The 19559-nt window shown below is 38.1% G+C and overlaps 1 protein-coding gene across 1 annotated transcript in view; it reads right to left on the reverse strand.

Moving 5' to 3' along the window:
• Positions 1–19559, reverse strand: part of HHAT (hedgehog acyltransferase) — a gene marked incomplete at its 3' end in the record, with an annotated part of 88708 nt that overhangs the window by 10950 nt on the left and 58199 nt on the right. The window contains exon 10 of the mRNA XM_027714497.2: positions 4532–4733. Within this exon, the coding sequence (XP_027570298.1) occupies positions 4532–4733 (202 nt within the window). The remainder of the gene's footprint in view (positions 1–4531; positions 4734–19559) is intronic.

Below are 19559 nucleotides of genomic sequence, written 5' to 3' on the forward strand. Positions count from 1 at the left end.
AGCTCAATCTACTAGCCTGTACTGTTTAGGTACATTTGCAAGAGGGAGGTTCCAAGTAGTCAAGCTCCTCCTCTTCCACTTCTTTTCCTCGGTTTTTGGTTCTTGCATTGTACTGGTTTGTGTGCTTTTCAGATTCCTCTTCATTGGTCAAATCATCTAGCAATAAAATAACCAGAGGAAGTAAAGCTTTCTGCTGGGGTGAAGAGCTAAGTCAGCTCAGCAAAGATTCCAGCAGGAAGGCATGTGGAGGAGGAAGGGGTGAGACTGCCAGGAAGGGAGAAAAGAGAAATTAAACCTTTCCCTCTTCAACAGCAATGAGCTGTTACATCAGGTAATTCCCTTTCGAATCACAGCCCAGAGGTCAGGCTCACCAGTCAGAACCTTTCCATGCTCCACACCAGCTGTCTGCAGGACCACTATATAATGCATAACTATTATGAACAACTGTAGAGATTTTAATGCATCTAGCAGAATCAACAGGGTAAACAAAATTAGGCAGAGGAAAAAAAATGGACAGCCCCTCCCCACCACCACATCTAAACTCTGAAAGACATCTAAAATTCTGTTCTCTGCAAAGCTAAAGATATCAATTGTCAGATGTACCACATGTCTGTTATCCAAAACAATGGAGATATTTTAACTGTAAAGACAAATGTATGTTCATTCTTCTGAGGAAAGAAGAGGAATCACACTAATCAAAATCATGGACATCATACAAAATATTTTCCCTTTTGCAAAGAGGGGTTGGGTAGGAAATTTCAGCATACTGAAATAGAATTAATTAGTGCACCTCATTCCAGCCATAAATGAAAATGTAGAAATCAAAGTATTTTATACTTTAAAAAAACCAAAACATTTACAAGGATAGTACAAATTACTTTAAAATACACCATGCTTAAAATTAGTTGGTTTCTCAAAATGAATTTTTTATGGTATATTTAGCTTCTTACTAAATAAATCTAGAAATAAGATCTTAAACTAAAAATTCATCATAGTGTGATTGTTAAAAGAGGGACCTTTACAACTCAATTAAAAAAATCTTACTAAACTGAATGACATGTTTTCACTGTAAGAAAGAACTAAAAAGATAAATGTTTCTGTTTCAATTTACATTAAAACTTTAATTTTATCCATCTGCCAACTTCACCCACCCTTGTTACGTCTTCCTTTTGGATGATTTCCAAATATTTCTTTTTTAAAAATCCATTGATTTAAAGGTGTTGCCAGCTATTCTAAGGTTCAAATAATTCTAAATCTATTTTTGTACCAAGATCTAATTTTTTTGATAGATCTATATGTCGCTTTCCTTAAGGAAAAAAAATTAAAACGCTGCAAGAAGGATAGTCATAAGCATTTTCTTTCAGAAATCTGACACATTATTTATTAAAAGTCAATACAAATTCTATCGCTGATTTCAAATGAGTTACCACTGGAGTCTCTGTTCATCTGTAAGAAATGAATACTGAATCAGTGAAGCAAAGCACTACTTTGCTCAGTACAGGTCTAAATATCACTTGAAAAATTAAAAAAAAAATAAATTGCTAGAAACACAATGAAACTTCTCCCGTTTAATATAAAGTTCCCAGATAAGCCCTAGTTTACAATGCATAGCATTTATTTTTGTTCTATACATAATGTTTTGCTGAAAAGACAATATTAATTAATTCAGTTCTAATTTACCGATAACTAACAATTAATCTCTGGGGGAAAAAAAGATATGTAGACAACTTCTCATAACACAACTTACTGAAACATGAAAGTTCAGAACTGTGTAAGCCGAAAAGTACATAAGGAGAATCAGCTCTTTTAAAGCTGAAATCAGGAAGCCACACATTGGTTTGAAACCAGTACAAATGAAAAAGTTTCAGAACCAATTTTTTGGGGTCAGGAAATTTACTGTTTTCGGTAAATAGTTCTTTGTATGCCAATTTTACTTCTCACAAATAATGCCCATGCTTCTTTGTTCATTCTAGCTCAATATGCCTGAGATGACATTTAAAACATGTCAGACTGCTACAAAAGTGTTATTTCCTCATATTGCACTAGGTTTGAAGTGCTGAGACTGAAACTACCATAAAATCTGCATAAATATAGGGTCTTTATATATATATATGTATATATATATTTAGTCACACAAGGATTCAGTGAAGGATGAGACTTGAATGTGCTTTATTTAGATTTCTAAATCTTCCCTTTGCAAGAAAATTGAGACAATATGGGGGGGAAAGGAGACAGTTTTGATACCGTTTTTGTTATTATTTGTCATTAATTCCATCTTAAAAACAGAGAATTAAAATTCAACTTACACTTCTAGATATTTTATATTTTATTAATTAAATACCTCCTGCTCAACTTAACTATGTAACTCAATTTAACAATAATACATGAGGAGGTTTGGTAAACAGAATGGGTTAAAAAAAGCGTATACCTGTGCTTTGTATATTTTCAGAAACTCATCTGCTATTCTGGGGACAAAAATAAACTTTCCTTCTCAAAAATAGGCCTCAAGAGCCAACACAGACACTGAGTGAAGCTCAAGAATGCAAAGGATTTCAGCTTGTCAACAGATGACATTTAAGTGAAAAACCCAGCCCCCAGAAGGGAGTCTTCAACACCATAGTGACTAGGCTTGCAGCACACCTCTCACTAAGACAGGATTATAGAAATGTTTCCAAAAGCCAAATTACATGGGGGAAATTTATACAGGGCATTAAGAAATTTTCGGTTTCTTTCAAAAGTGGTACATCTCAGAGAATGTCATGTTCTTGATAAGGAAATGTCAAAATCCAACTACTCATCTGTTCTCCAGTCTCAACATTCAAGAAGAAAATGGGAGTTAGTTAGAAGAGTGAGGAAAGAGCAATAAGGAGCGGTTTGCAAAGATTGTAGCTCACATCATTGTAGAGAAACCTTCAAGGCACAAGGCAAATCATGACTCAGCCATTACTGAATGCAGCAAGATCTGTCTAATGCACTAATTTAGATGCCAAGAGTATTCATATTAAAAATATTGGCTTCAGAAATATTTCAGGGAAAGATGTGAAAGTGTCTTCTAAGGAAGGTCAACAGCTATGTTTCCAAACAGAAATGAACAAACAAGGAGACATGGAAGACACTAGATAGGCCAATAAAAACACTGGATGAAAACAAAGAAGAGGAAAGGGAGTAAAATGCACTGGGTTCATTGTTAGGGAGTTCATTTATGCAAAAAAAGAACCCTCGTGCCAGCATCAGTTAACTATAAGTAGAACTACATGTTAGAAATTAATCCAATATATAAACCCCCCACCTTCATAATGCCACAGCCATTATAATTTCTGTGATATTTAAGCACTTAATTCCTTAAGAGTTCTTTTAAAATTTCTACTATATGTGACACCAGATAAAAAGCCCCTACAATTAAATTTCCACATACAGCTGGATGCCTAAAAAGCTATGTTGTCCTCCAGCCTAGAGACAAACATATGCAGCCGATCAGATGGTGAAGCTCAGTTACACCCTAGAGGGAAGATTAACGGATCTGATAAACTCCTTCTCTAGGAAGGTAAAAAGCTGCTTCCAGACTATCACTGAAATCACAGCGATGGACAATTGGGTGATATAAGGTAGCACTGGCTGTTATTGGCTCCTAAATTACTGAGTTGCATCAGCTACCACACATGGGATGCTACAACAGTGAAAACTGAAATGGCTGGGATGGAGAACAAGCATCATTACTTGAGCATCAGGATTCCATCAGGCTGCAGAGTGAGTTCTCTACTCCAACAACACTATATAGGAGTAGAAATTCTGTGCCTTATCACAGGAAGGAAGCAAGGCATATGAATTATTTATTCTTACAGTTATTGGAAGATTTGGGATTAAGTAGAGAGCAAACCTGCAGATTAAAATGACCATCAACATTAAAAAATAGTCATTAAAATTTTTTAAAAATTAAAATAGTGCTTTTTGCATATGACTGCATGTCAAAGTCAATTTTGTCCTTTGGAAATGACAGCATGAAGGTCAAAAGTATAAGTAAAGTGAAAATATCAGAGGACTTCAAGGCAAAATAATAGTTTCTTTACTTGGATCTTTAGTGGCATAACATTTCCCAGTGTAAGCTTGTTCCCAGATGCAAGCAGCTGCTACATGCTCATTTGTCCAGGAAACACATGGTTAGAAATATACACTCCTAATTTTAGTGAAGATGAATATTTTAAGGCCATCCTGAGTGAAATCAGAATACAAATGTTAAAACTGGCTTCTGTTCAGCCATATACAACGTGACAAGCATTTGCTTACTCTAGGACTGCAGAGGAAGCTTTTAAGACCACGCATATTTCCACTGTTTGCTTTAATGATACTTTGCAAAATTCCAGTTATATGAACTAGCTACTACTGCAGATACTGGAGGGTGAGCAAGGGAATGCTAACTCTTTTATCTGTTATCCATGACTTTAATCTTGGTTAAACCAAACTAGTAACCAGGAACTTCAGATGAGCATGGAGCCAGGAAACAAGAACAGAAATAAAGAGAGATTCAACTTACAATTAAATCTTGAATAAGTGAAATAGAAAGTATCCTCTTGATGCCATTTTCCACAATTACTCCAAACCAATTAAGTGCGCCCCAGTACCACAAATAACTCTGTCCTCCGTGCCAATAGCTTACAAAGGCAAAAGTGAGGGCTGTAGAAAATAGCATTCCAAGCAAACTGGACTGAGATCCTCCCATTGGAACATAAATGTACCTGTAGGTGAAACAACAGATAAGCAACTTTGTTAGAGATTTCACAGAAATCTCAGAAAGACATCCACCACAGAACAAATGTGTTAATTTCTAGCATAAAAAAAAATTTGAATAATTACCTGACATGCTCTACTTACAGAGCTTGCCCTAGTTCCTGCAAAGCTGCAGACCACTTCATGAAATCTGTGCATGTAACATTTGGCAAAAAGACAGTTTTGTGGTCCTGGGAACTCTCTATTAGGCAATGTATAGCATAAACTATATTCTCAGAATTACAAATGGCAAATACTCAGGTTATTTAAACTGGAATAGTTCTAAGTCAACTACAAAATTACCCGTAATCTTCATGTGAATTTAAATGATAGAGCTCTAATTTAAAGCATTATACATAGTCATAACCCATAGACCATTTTCCTTTTGTCAGAAATAGACTTACATGCAAACACGTTTTATTTTTAGAAGTTTGTGATTTCTTTCTTTTTATTTCTTTCATGAAACATTATATGAAGTGAAAATATTTCCTATTTTGGTCTTATATTATACTCTCAGGATCATGTCTTCCTAATGACCTTCAGAGCACATGTACCAAAAAAGTCCCAAAACCCATATGAAGCATTCTGCATGTATTCTGTATTTAAATTGAATCCAAGAGTCAGAATATTAGTCATTACTTGATGCTTGTAAGTGTCCAGAAAGCAGTGCTCCTTCCGTAAAAAGAACAGAAGTAATGGGATTCTGAAAACTGACACTCTTTTGTGGGTCATTTCACTTCCATCCTTCCTAAATAACTACATCCACTCCTGGCATTTTCTGAGTAAAGCATGGCCACTGGTCAGAATTTATTTGAAGAAGTTGCATATTTCTGTCAACACCTTGAAGAAGCCCATCAGGCAATGGAGTCACCATCCAGCTCATGGGTACCAGAGAGGAGGTGTGCTATATGAGAACTATCAGTGACAGCTCTCCTCAGCTGTCACTCCTTCGGCATGACACACTGTACTCATTTGAGACTATTCCTACTTACTAAGATAATTAAAGAAAATTTTTTGCAGTGAAGTTTTTCTCTCTGGTTATCAGTTTTCAAATTCAGAGATAAATATTAGCTTAAAAATTTAAAAGGGAAATTAACATACTGCTTTTTTCCTAATCTTAGGAAGTAAGAAAATAAGTAACAGGGTAAAAGAAAGTGATGAGCATAATTAAAGGGTAAGCAGAAAAGTCATTTAAAAAACAACTGTCAAATGCTCTAAATGCTCTTTAAGCATAACATCAGTACACATTTTTACTTCAACCTGTTACAGGGAACATCTGATTACATTTATAATGTTTTCAAGCATGGGCATGCTTTTTCACTAAACATATGAAAATAAATAGAACTTAAGATCAATAGAGTCTATTTATGGTGTGTTTTTCTTCTCTCTCCCCTTCCTACGTTTAAACAATGTGAGAATAACAGACACTTGCAATCGCAATCAATTAATCTCATAGCAGAGATGTTCATCTTAGTAGTCTGTAACCAGGTGAATTCCCTGCAGGACTGTGGCATGGAAGGTGAAAAGAGCAGAGCCACAGATCCCGCTGCTTCAGCAAATTCCTTCTACAAAAAGGATTATAGAAATGAGAGAGCCCTTTTTAAAGGCTAATTGGTTTATTTTTTAGGCAGGGCCCACTGCTCCAAGGCTGGCAGGAGGAGGGCTGTCAGCCCTGCTCCGAGGCAGGGAAACCACATCCCTGAGAGGAGCACCTCCGTGCCCCTGTGGCCCTGCAAGCACAGCAGTGCTTTGTTTCACAGAGCTTCACCTGAAGGAGCCTGAAACAGGACACTGCAAGCCCTGCCATGCTCAGAAAAGCTCATTCTCTGTCTGCCGTACATTTACTGAAACACAGCACTTAAAAGTAACCCAGACACTACCTGTGACAGAGACCTGACTCTAATCCCCAGAGAAACCCTTCTGCTGACTTCATAAGGCCCTGGGTTAAATCCATGGCACAAAAGGTAGCTTTCACTGCAGAAGTAGCTCTGGATTTCTGCACAGTCCCCTTTCCTGCAGTGAGACTGTTTTGTATGCTCCAGCCATCTTGTCAGCACAGGCAGCCTCCACTGGCACTGCCATTGCCCGGAACAGCTCAGCAGCACCAACCTGTTCATTTCCAATTGCAGCTCAGTTTAGGTTGGCCTGAAGCATTTTCAGTTTACTGTGCAGAGAAAAATAGGCTATTTTCTGATTTTTAGTGTTTAACAGCAGCAGCTAGATGATTGAGCGGCAATAACTCATAATTCTGATGAATGTTCAAGGTTAGTGAAGTTCTAGCTCCTAATGAAACCCATGGCAAATGTGCAACAGAAAATACACTTGTGCTATCTGTGTGAAAACCTGTCTGAAGAAGGACAGAAGCCAAAATGAGTCAAAATCTTTACTAACACTTTGACCTTCCCCTCTAGTACTGTGGAGAGTCTGCCTCCCTTCCCAGAGGAGAAATGCAAAGCAGAAAGCAATGCCCCTCTCCTTCCCTGCTAGTGCCATGAGAAAATGGAAAGGCAGCTGGCTGCCATTCCTTGTCACAAGAGCAGTAATTACTCTCAGATGGTGTGGTCTTGCCTCCCTCCATCAGGGCATTCCCACTGGCAATTTTGAAGTGGGTATGAAGGAGTGATTGATGTTGAGTCATTTCTAACAGTGTGAAGAGCAAATCTGTAAGTTCCTGTGTTTTTTACACAGAAAAAAATATTGTGAAAAATTCATCGTTACATTACAGAACAAATGAGGAAAAAAAACTTTGCTACCTCTCCATCCATGCACATCCTATCCATGTGATGTACTCTTCCATAAACGCTTACGTTGGCAGGTCTGCATACAAGCAATAGACAACTCAGTGTGCAGCCAGGGGCAGAGCCTGCCTCAATGCCAGACACTTTTGTGCTCTCTGACATAACCAAAATTGTTACAAAAATGCATTTTGCTTATTTTTTAGCATCCTGGTAGTTTGGAATCTAATTTCTCAATACCTTCCCTGTGTGTTTTCACAGAAGAGTACTCATTTGATTACACTTACGCTTGAGTGCGACAGAGAATAAACCAGTAAAACACATTATTAAGCCAGATGTGGAAGAAACATATTACTTCTGTATTATCATTTACAACACAACACACACTTTGTAAAAAACAATTTGGTATGGTTTAACCCTGGCCAGCAACTAAGCCCTACAGAGCCCCTCGCTCACTCTCTCTTGGTGGGATAGGGAAGAAAAGAAGTCTCTTACAGTACATTCAGAAAGTTGTTAGCAGTTTGCTAACGAAATCTGTGAGAAGGGAAGGAAGAAGGCAGGGAGAGAGAGAGTTCAAGGGGCAATGGCTACTGCAATTTGATGTCTTTTTTATCTGCATGCTTCCTAACTTTTCTCCTTCTTACCAATACTACTGTCTACCTTCAATCTATCCCTTCAGTCCCTCTGTACTGTGAACCCTGTACTATACCCAGGGTTTAAACAAACGGAGAAGTTGCTGTAGAGCATGCTGACCTGCTGCACCATATGTAGAATAGCATTACATAAATATGTCATTTGAAGCTTTCATGCAGCTTTTAAGACTATTCTCATTTCTAATCACAGAAAATCCACGGCACAGCTCAAAATCCCCAATTCAGGGACTACTAGCACATAACAGTAACCGTGGGTCCTCATGGCAGCCTAACACATCTCAAAGAAACACCCTTGTAGCAAAGTTTCTTAATAGCTCATAAACAGATTACACATTTACTCTAGATGTGCAAGGAGGGCAGACTTAGCTGAAAAATGTGGTGCCATTATACAAAAAATTTATCTTCGCTCGCGAAGACTGGCCATTATTATTATCTTCACTCACGTACTCACAGGAAAAGAAAACTCAGCCGTTATTTGGTGGTCAATGAACCAAAGGCAGACAAATGAAGGGAAGCAACAAAATATTTTGCAAAGAGAAAAGGATGTCAAGATAAGTAGATCTGAGGGTAGTAATTGGTCATGTCCCTCCACGTTGTTTTAGAAGGATAGGCAACAATGGTCCCGCTTAAGATCCATGAAAATTACAAACAGGAAGATTAGACCTGTGGGAGATGCTTAGTATCAAAAAATGCAGGCTAGGTGAGTATTTAAAAATAAAACATCAACTTGGGGGACCAAAAGTCAATCTCTTACAAAACTTTAAAGGAGAAATTTGAAGGTGAAAGAACAGATTTCTAGGCAGACTATCAGAAAGGAACTTCTAAATGCCACAGGCCAGGCTTTGCCAACCATTCCTGGGCTGGCTAGACCTCCTTTAAGGAAAACAAGGAAAGGCACATCATGCTGTTAGAAGAAAACGTTGTGCACAGTAGATAAAGAGAAGGGGGAAGAGAACACCATGTAATTAAGAGTACCTCAAAACATTCTTAGCCTTCCCCTCCCAAGGCAAAGATGTCAGTCTTAACTATATTTCTATAGACTCTGCTTTGATTTCAAACTAAAACTTGCACGCTATTAAACATGTCACTTTCACAAACAAAGCATACTGTGTGTGTGTCTTCCGAATAACAAAGCTCCTTACTTTTCATCCCATGTACAGTAGTTTAAATCAGCTTATCCACAGCCAGCAAGCTGTTCCATTTACGCAATTTATCTTGATTTTAACTCACAAAGTGAACATTAGAGAATTGGATAAAATATGCAAATGGTACCATCTAAATCCCTAAAGTAATGCAAACACAAACATAATAGCTGAGGTATTTAACAGTGACATTTACTTACAGAGAATACCTTTTAAATCCAATAACCATTTTGTTAGTTTTCTTGAAGTGGTAATCTACAGAACAATCATAAGAGATCTGACAACCACTCCCTTGGAAAACATACCGTTTCTTTTCTTTTAATGACTCTACATTAAAAAGTTTTTATTCTGGTATCTTCAGAAAACCTCTAAGAGGAGCATTTATAACCAGTTAAGAATTACTCAGAAGGGCTGTTATTACTTGAAACCTCCATACACTGCTCTTACTTCCACATGCATGTGATTGTAAATATATTTAAATCTTGAAGTAAGTGCAAGTAAAGCACCTGTTTAACTGCTGTTATGTCCAAGAGCTTTCTTACACATGTCCCTGAATTTCTTCCTGAAGTAAGGTCACACAGCAAGATGCATGTCATCTGTGATTCCCCCCCCCCTTTCCTTAGCCATTGGTCGTGGAATGTCTTATCCAGAACCAGGTGAAAAAAAATGTTAATTTGCTTGTAATGGCAAACTTCTTGTACATACATTTAATGTGTGAAGACTTTGTGTTTTATTTCAGGGAACATTAGATGCTCAAAATTCCAATGCCTCTTTTAAGTTTCAAAGCATTCAAGGGTTAACTGTTTTACTGTCATAGTGTTTTGAGTTGGGCAGTTATACAGGCAACACAGCAAAAGTTAAAAAAGCAATAATAAAGTCTTCCATCTTACATCCTGACAACAGAAATCGCTTGTGTTTCTGTACAGTTCATTTGTGGACATGTATGAAAAGTTTTGTCAGGGCAGCAGTATGCCTGGAGAATTATAAGTCAATAAAACATTCTGGGTTATTAGTTGTAAAATCAATGCTGAATGTGACCCTGAAGCATTTTGAGGATAAATCTGAATAGCCAAGGTACCACTCATTTTGCTTCTAAATTATCCCAACGACTGTCACTACAAAAAAAATTTGATTGAAATGAAAAGTGTAGCATGACATAGGGTGAGAACTAGAGGGGAATTCCCTCTAGAACTGGGGTAGGGCTTCCTTAATATATTTATTTTTAATCCTCTTTTCAAGGCCTTAGACTACTGATTTCAAACTATATCTCTGCTTCATAATAAAAAGATTTCAGGCCCAGTTCTGCAAATTCTTACTTCTGAGGCAGTTCTTACAATTCCTATTTTGTCAGTTCAAGCTGCCATTGACTTGGATGGAGCTATGTAGAGTGCATAAATAAAGCACACCTGTAAGTCTTTGCAAGACTGGGTCCTACATGAATAGATCTGTTTTAAATCACAGAAACATCTCCCGTAAACATGACTTTGAAGGTTGAGCCACACATATTTGCACCTGAAATAAAGAAATAACCAGAGGTATTTGGAATACCATTTGGCAAACTTTCCATTAGGAGATGAAAGTCTTGTTCTTACTGTGAATGTCAATTTTTTATATCGTCTCACAATTCTGCTGGGCTGTTGGCAAAGCTATTTAAGCTCTGTAAAGTTCTCTCACCTCACCAGCTTAATGCAATGTTTAGAGAGACCTTGACAAATTCAGACCCTTTAAAATATTTAAGCTAATGTTGGCTGCAGGCAAGACTTGTTACATTACCACAAAAATGTTTAATGAGAAATTAAGTCCTTTTGGGTCACAAAGCATTAATGAGAATATTCATATGCAAGAACACTCAGTTTTACAAATATGACCTGAGTTTTCTCTCACTATCCAGTTGCTAGCATGTTTCTCACAAAAGATTGTGAAGTTTTGTATTAAAAAACCAAGAAGTGTTTATAGTACGTTTCTTCCCTCGCATTCACCACAAAAAATGGCAAAGGGCAGACAACTGGGGAATATCGAAGAAATCATTTTTAATTCACTTTCCAAGGAAGCTCATGTTTTCAAAGAGATTCATTTATTTCAAATGAAATTTTAATCTAAATCATAATGCTTCCTTTTAATAGAAAAAGTTTCATTACTGATGGACGGCTGTGTTTAGTTTTCTCCCAGCTGCATCTAGGAAAGAAAGAAACCCTGCCTACCACCACCTGTTTGCAGTCAAAGCAAAACTACCAGTCAGCTACCTTTGATCGCAATGGAAATGGGAGAGCTTCCAGATGGCCAAAGCGCCAAAACACTGGTTAAATCATTAAGTTCAGTGCCCCAAACCTTTTGCTGACATTAGAAACCTAGATGTTATTGCCAAAACAGCCCAGAGTTAAGTGCCTACAGCTAAACTACCGGGTGGGAGGGGGCTGTGTCCCCAGCTGGCAGATGGAGCCAGGAAGCAGGCACTCCAGCTCCTCCCGCGTAGACCCTGCAGAGCTTCCTGAAGCTGTTCTGAACTTAACTCCCCTCAGGGGCCCAATTCATTCCTGATACAATACACCTCCCATGCGCTGCTGACATCTAGGCTCAGCAGCACAACAATCAGGCTATATACTCCTTTGAAAACACAGCTAGAGGAGGGATCTATTAATAGTACTGTCACTCTGCTTATAAAATGGTAGAGGTCAGGCTCTTTGCCAGGGAGACCAACATATCTTGCCTCTCAGAGGAGTGCTCCAGCTGTCTGTTACCAGGCTGCCACCAGGCAGAAAACAAAATGAGATTCAAAGAGTGAATATGCAAGAAAAAACAAGTCTGTGGCTAGGGCATCACTCAGAGAGATGCAAAGATTGCAGTCCTGCTTTCTGCACAAGGCATTACTCACTGTGTCCTAAATGATGATTAGACTAAATGCATAAGCAACACCATGAATAAAATAATCAATTTTTTTCACTCATTTTCTTTACCTCTCCTGACTTACTCTGGAGGGCCCAGCTCAAAATTCAGAGTTCTGAATTTGCCATCTCTCCTCATCATAAGTGTGCATTCACAACAGCACATTTTACAGCAGTTTTCAGCTACAGCTAAAGCAACAGAGACCAATTCTTCCTCTGCACGTGATGGCACATACTGAAATGCCTGTGGTTCAGTTAGTGAAAAACTGTTAAATACGTGTCATTTGTTGCTTTGATCATGCCGAGAATAAAGTACTATGTTTTCTCCCCCCTCTTAGAAAGCTGCTTTAAGTTCCATAGGTGTAAGCACAAGTTATTTAGCCATTCTGCTAATCTTAGTATGCCAGGTACATGAGAAAAAATGCCAATTGATCTGAGTGTGTGAATTCAGATGTTTAAAATACATTCATCACCATGCACTTAACAGCTACCTTTTCCAGCATACCGCTGACAAAGGAGCGCATGAAATGCAGTCACTACAACAGAACCTATTTATTTTCCTTATTAAACCATTTTTGCTTAGAGACAAAATGATAAAGTTAAACAGCCCTCTGCAATTTGCTAGGTAACAGAAAGACTGTTTAATCTTTGCAGATTCCTTTATGGAGAGCTGGATGATTCTTTTGCATTTTTATATGCCTTTGTACACATGCATGTCAAAGGGCATGTCTGTATCCACAGACCACACAGCAAGTTCACCAAACCATGCAATACTTTTGCCTCACTGGGCTGTATAGTTCTATAGACAAGCAGAAGATTTTCACATGGGTACATCAGAAATACAAATTTTTGTGAGACCAGATTAATGTTCAAGATCTGAAATTCCAAAGTCACTGAAGACTCAGTAAGCATTACAATCTTCAGATTATAAAGCAACATCAATAAAATGTACTTCAAATGCATGTCTGAAATAAAGTGAAGACATGTAATTAAGGAAAGCAGAAATATAGAACAGACATAGCTTCAATACAGCAGGAAACTTGATTAATATCAGTGTATCTGCTTAAGGAATGTGTATTCCTCCAAATTGCATGTGCATAAAGTTTGGAGAGTTAGACTTTTGACATTATTCCAAACTGAGTAATTCAGTCATCTTCTCTTGAGCTCACATTTCTTAGAAAATACTGTCTGCAGTTCTGGGAAAAGAGTATTTATAAAGTACAGCCAAGGCATTGAGATGTCTAGGCAAAGCTGGGATAACTAAAAATTATACAGTACCTTTCACCATAAAGAACTTCTATACGCTCTCCTGTGTCAAAAACCCTTCAAACACCAGCAGAATTAAATCTCCTCTTATGTAGAGTATAATCCACATTTATCAGCCCAATTCAACATTGTTTAATTGTTATAAAAGTGAGAATGGATATAAATTTAATTAAGCAGAGTAAAGGCAAATATTTACTTCTCTTGAAGTGGCATCCTTAAATAACAATGATCTCCTTTTTTCTCATTTGTAAAGAAAGAAGACATGCTCTTCTAACACCAGTTGGGAACATGGTACTATACAGATAAAAACTTAAGTGAAAAATGTCAATTCCTGTGAAGTCAGCAACAGGGGATCAGAACTAAACAAACGAATTAGTTTTAAACATACAGCAACAAAGTATTCCAATGCAAAGGAAAACTTGAGAAAGAAATGCTGTAAGCTACAGCCAGAAATTTAAATATATATGCCGGGGGGGAGGGGGGGGAAGGTGCATGCTCAAGGAAAAATGAACAGTAAATGTCTGCCAGGGAAAAATCATCTGTTAGGGTATCATGGAAGGTTAAGTAGAAAGTGTACCATAAATTTTCTTATCCTGCTACAACACTGAGCTGTATATCTATCCAGTTGTCTAAGGGTAATCTTTTTGTTAGAAAGAGAGAACAAATAATGATTGATAAAATAATGACTTTGCAGTGATCTTCATGAAAAGCCCCAAGAGGATGAATCAACAAAACTAGTTTTAACTGGTAAGTACAAATAGAGGCCAGAAAAGACAGAAAACAGGTTAAAGACCATTAAGGCTGTCAGCATTCTAGTCAGTGTACCTTCATGAAAATTCTCTGAAAGGTATTCAAGGAAGCATCTGGTTTACACATTGGGTCACCAGTGATTGTTTTTCCTGTTTTCTGCTTCTTGAGATTTCAACAGACTGTAAAAAGCAAACAAACTCCTTTTCTTTCTTCAAAAGTAGGGGTAATCAAGCAGAAATAAAAAAACTTCATCCAGCTTGGGAACTGGCCAACAAATTCCTGGTGGTACTTGGGAACACACTATGAAATATCAGCTTGCTCTCACAATATCCTGAGGACTCAGGGTTAACCAACTAAGAAATATCAGGTAGCTTCAAACAGTTAAATAGAATTAGCAACACCAAACTGGCATGTTTTCCCAAACAAATCTCAAGAAGAAATGAATCTGTCAGACAGCAATCTAAGAACATCATGGTAAGATAGCTGTGGTTTAGCTTTAAAACTGCTTGAATTATTCACCAAATATTGAACAAAGCATTTAAACTGTTTCAATATTCATTAACTCATACCTCTCAGCAACAGGGTGCAAGTACCTTGGGAGAGCATCAGACAGTACAAAATCCATCTATCCTACTGCAGTTTTGCCGTGATGGCAGTGAAGATGCCAAAAATGAAAGATCATGCACAAACATACAATGTCCCATCATAGTAAACACAACCACGAAGCTCTGCACCCACAAACCATGGGTGACACTGGATGGAGATGGAACACTTGTCCTTGACTCCAGCCTCAACTGGGAGGCAGCAGGCAACTGGTGCTCTCAGTTGTTCATTTTCCACCATCTTGCAGAGACCAGCCCTTCACTGGAAAACAGCCTCTTCCTGTCACAAGTCACTGCTCACACAGGTATCACTCAACTTGGAGAGCTGCAAACCAAGTAACATTATTCAATGCTTTCTGCCTCCATGCTGAGGCCAACCCTGCCTCCAAGAGCATCTTTCCTTTCCACGGGCAGGGAAACTACTTCAGAAGGAAGGATGTAGGGGTAGAGCATCCATCAGCTCCTGGCTGAGACCACGAGCCAAGAGGCAATGAAAAGGTACCTGAATTAGATGCATCCTCGTCAGTGATTTAACTCTTGGCCCTGAAGTAGACTAGAAATGCTCAGCCAGGTTAAGGAGTATGCTCCCATTCCCCCCCACCGTTTACCTAAGCCTCATGGTTCTCAATTATGAACTCATACAGTGGCAGAGCCATACGCACAGAATTCATGCCTACCAAAAAGTCAAATATAATTGTCTGGGGTCAAGTGCATTCACAACATCCTGGAACAACTTCTGTTTACATTGCAAATGTTTTGTTTAACACTGCAGAGATTGATAACCATGATCCATCTCTACAGTACTGTTTACTAATGTTCAGTGAGAATTAATGTGAAGTTGAGTGGCCATAAAATGATACTTCCTCATTTTTACTTGTTTGTCCATTTGACTATTAGCGATGCTGGCCATCTTCATTTGCTTCTCACCTTTTTCTACCACCTAAATACCCACTAGTCCCACAACAGCAAGTCCATCCTCTTCCTGTAACTATCTGGTGATTCTGTGGTTGCCTCAGTCTCCATTCTATCCTGTACAGTGACAGCCAATATCTGTTTATTTGCTCCTAAAAGAAAAGGCCAGACCATATTTTATTTTATTGTTAGCAAGATTTTTTTCATCAGTTTCAGATGGATAGGGATCTAGATTCTCTGCTCATTTTCATTTCTAAGCACCTTTCTCACTAAGCATCCTCTGCTCCACCCCTAAAATTAGCGCCAAACCAAATATTTTCAAATTTGAGGAATGAAGAATCAGAAAGATCTCTTGACCTTTATTAGTTACAGGGATGATGTTACAACTCACTGCTACTTCAAGAGAAAAAAGCATTTATAATTGTGTGTTTATATTTCTTTTTCTGTATGTATTCACACAAATGCTTTGGCTGGACCCCTGCATGTTTTGTGAGGTTTGTAGATGCAGAGGTGAGGTTTGTTAAGCAGAGCACACATTTAGCAGAGCTGCAGGACAAAAATAAATTCTTTCACCACTAACTTAGTTTGGAGATTGGATTTAGCAGAGCAAACTTGACAGCTGTATTTTCTATTTGAATGTTATTTCACTTTGTTCCATTTCCAGAGCACTAAAGGATGCATTAAAGGATTTCCATTTCATTGTTAAAAACAATGTTTCCTACATTAAAATTCTTTACTATAAAAACCTGATACTTCATCTCATACTCTGGGCAGAATAACTGTATATAATTATGACCTGGCTGTCCAGTTTTCATCTTGTAAGCATTCGTGCATGAGAACTTTTACTGTGCTTCCACACTCTATTGATATTTTTACTTGCATTTTGATTGAGAAGTAATTATCTCCATAGGGTGGAGAAACCATTAAGAAAATACAGTACAAACTAAGCTACAGTCCTTAACATTAAGCCTGCCAGTTAAATCCTCTTCTGAGCACATGCACAGTACTAACATTGCAGCTAAGCTGTGAGGTATCAGTGTTAAGCTCCAATTTATTTAAAGAACAAACACACAAACACTATCCTCTATATTTCAGACTCTCTTCTCTTCCTTTATGGGACAAGCTGAGCATATGACACAACCTCCTGAAGTAATCCCTCTTGGACAGCCGTTGTTCCCTCACTCCCTTATCACCTCTCCTCTGAGCTGGAAAGCACAAGCTGCTGAGGCTACTCCTGAGATCCCAATAGGTAATGGCTTTTCTGCTCCAGCCTGGCATGATGAGAAAGGCTGGAAATCAAAGGATCCTATCACAGACTCATTTAAGCAAGTTCTAACATCCCTTTAAAGCTATAGGGGACAGCATAAAACCAACTATAACAATTCATGTTAAAACTTCTAAAGCATCCACTGCTGGCAGAAGGTTGAGGATTTCAGGCAGGGTTGCTGCCATTCAGAACAGGAGGTGATTTTTAGCTACTGGTGTGACAAGCACAAAGAATGAACAAAAGTGAATGCAGGCAAAATTTAATCTGTAAATTGAGTTTTATACCTAATTCTAGTTGTGTAATACACATTTCTTCACAATGATAACCCCTGTGATCAACAGGATCTTTGCACAGGACAGATATTTTTCTTTGCTAGCTGTATCTGAGAAAGAAAATCTGCTCATAATTATCATACAGCATCTTTTAACCTTGTTAATAGAGTTCAATATTAAATCTGAGTACATTGTGTGAAGGAAGCCTAGCTGTCATTCTATGACTCTTGTTTTGCTGAGTAGGTAGAGTTTAAATCAATAGCAAGGGCACTCTTCTCCATCTTCTACCCTCGGCTACCTTTGCCATACTTTTCCACTTTCTAAAGAAAAATAGCAATAAGAAAAAACACCATGCTGTTCCGCTTTAACTTAGAATTTTTGAAAGGTAAGATGGTCAAGAAAACATGTTTATTATTAATCTTTGATTTGTGAACAAATATGTAGCAAATATTTTCTGTCTGTTGCAAAGTCAAAGTACAGGCTATTCAAAAAAGAGAGAGAGAAGGAAAACAAAACTATCAACCACTGGTGCTTGAAGAACTCTAATACCACTCAGACCATTGCAGGGAAGAGTCTGGTCGGTAGTATGACACTAATACATTGCTTATTTTATGTTAGTCTGCAGGAAAAAGAGGCAGAGAAGTCTTACATCATGCAGGCTTGACTCCTGCCTCTTGAGGTTTTTTGCACTGAGTGAAAACAAGATGAAGAACTGAACTGCATCACCTGTTTACTGTGTAATCTATTAACAGCAACTGATTCACTTCAGTCCTGTTTTAGCATTATTTCAGTATCACTTCTAGTCTAGTCATTGAGATTCAGTAATTAGGAAAGCATTCTCTTTCCACATTCCTTATAGCAAGAAATGAAGCAGCAAAGAACCTTTTGCTGAATCCATGTATTTTATCTTCTCTGTACATAATCCCACAAGGGTCAGCAATACCACATAGCCATGTCACACTGCAGAAGACTGGCCGCAGATATCATCCAAAATCAGGTAGCAGCCTGAACAGTGTGCTTGACATGTGAGACAAGCCTGTCCTGTCCATGTTTCAAAATTTTCTAGTTGATAATGCTACTTAGATTTAACATTCTGCCATTTCAGACAAAATCATTATAGTATAAACACTGTTCTGCTGTTACTGGCTCTGTGTATTATGTGAATGAGCAAGACAAGTGATGTGATTACGTACCAGTGGTGTATCTAAGTTTTACTCATCCCATGTTAGGCACAAACCTGTCTTGTTTAATTGGACAGCATGTACATGCTGTACTTACATAATATTTAGAACCCAAACCATTTAAAGTGATCCAAGGAGCTTTCCATTTATGTATTCACCCTCTTTTCAAACAAGTAGTAACTGAAACCACTTTTTTCTGCTTCTCACAGGCTCCTGGACCGCACATAGTATTTTTTTCCAACATATTCCCTGTTGCACTGCTGCAAATTTGTCTCTTATTTACCATGACTGGAGCACTCTCTCAAAAACCAAACCCCCTTAGGACTACCAGTCACTAAATCTAATGCACAGAAACTGATCCAGCACTTGGTGCAAAGTATTCAACTACCCCACCTCTGCATCTGGAAAAGGACAAATTAGGATAGCATCATGACTTGCACAGTGCAGTTCTACCATCCTCAAGACAATATCCAGCGTCCCTGACTCAACATTCACCATGTCTCATGATTTGGCAGGAAACCTGTAAGCCCTAGGCATATTTTACAATGCTACCTTGGTTTCATTTCTGAGAAGGACTTAGTAGCTTGCCACCAGGTAACGCTGTACTGGGCTTATTAGAGCTCTAAGGAGCACAGCAAGGCCTACACCCCCCACCGATCATTCCACTAACTCCATGGGAATTTCTGCATGTACATGTGAAAGAGAAAAGGAAAGAAGAGAACGTTATACTGACAGCATTTGACTAGTTCAGAGGTGAGCACGAAGCAGTATCTCTCATTTGCGTTTGCTCCTAGCAAGGCATGATCAAATATGCAAGATATTCAAGTTGTCAAACATGACCAAGATGTTGGTCATGACCATTTCCTTATTGTAATAAGAAAATAATTGCCTGACATGTTCACCTTCAAATTCTAGGCTTTCTTAAGTTATGGTAATTCTGACATTAACAGCAGATATAACATGACTAAACAAAGTCCCCAAACCATTTTATATAGACCCAGAGTTTTAATCCCTTCTACACTGCATCAGCTTCATCTAATAGCTAAGTGATTGAACTCATATGCTTCAAAGCAAACACAGAAAAGGATCTGTCTAACTGTGCTGGCATCATTTGCAAGCACCCTACTTCTTGT

Source organism: Pipra filicauda, unplaced genomic scaffold (genome assembly GCF_003945595.2).
Source record: "Pipra filicauda isolate LSUMZ 115617 unplaced genomic scaffold, ASM394559v2 scaffold51_size4534324_pilon, whole genome shotgun sequence".
Lineage (NCBI taxonomy): Eukaryota > Metazoa > Chordata > Aves > Passeriformes > Pipridae > Pipra > Pipra filicauda.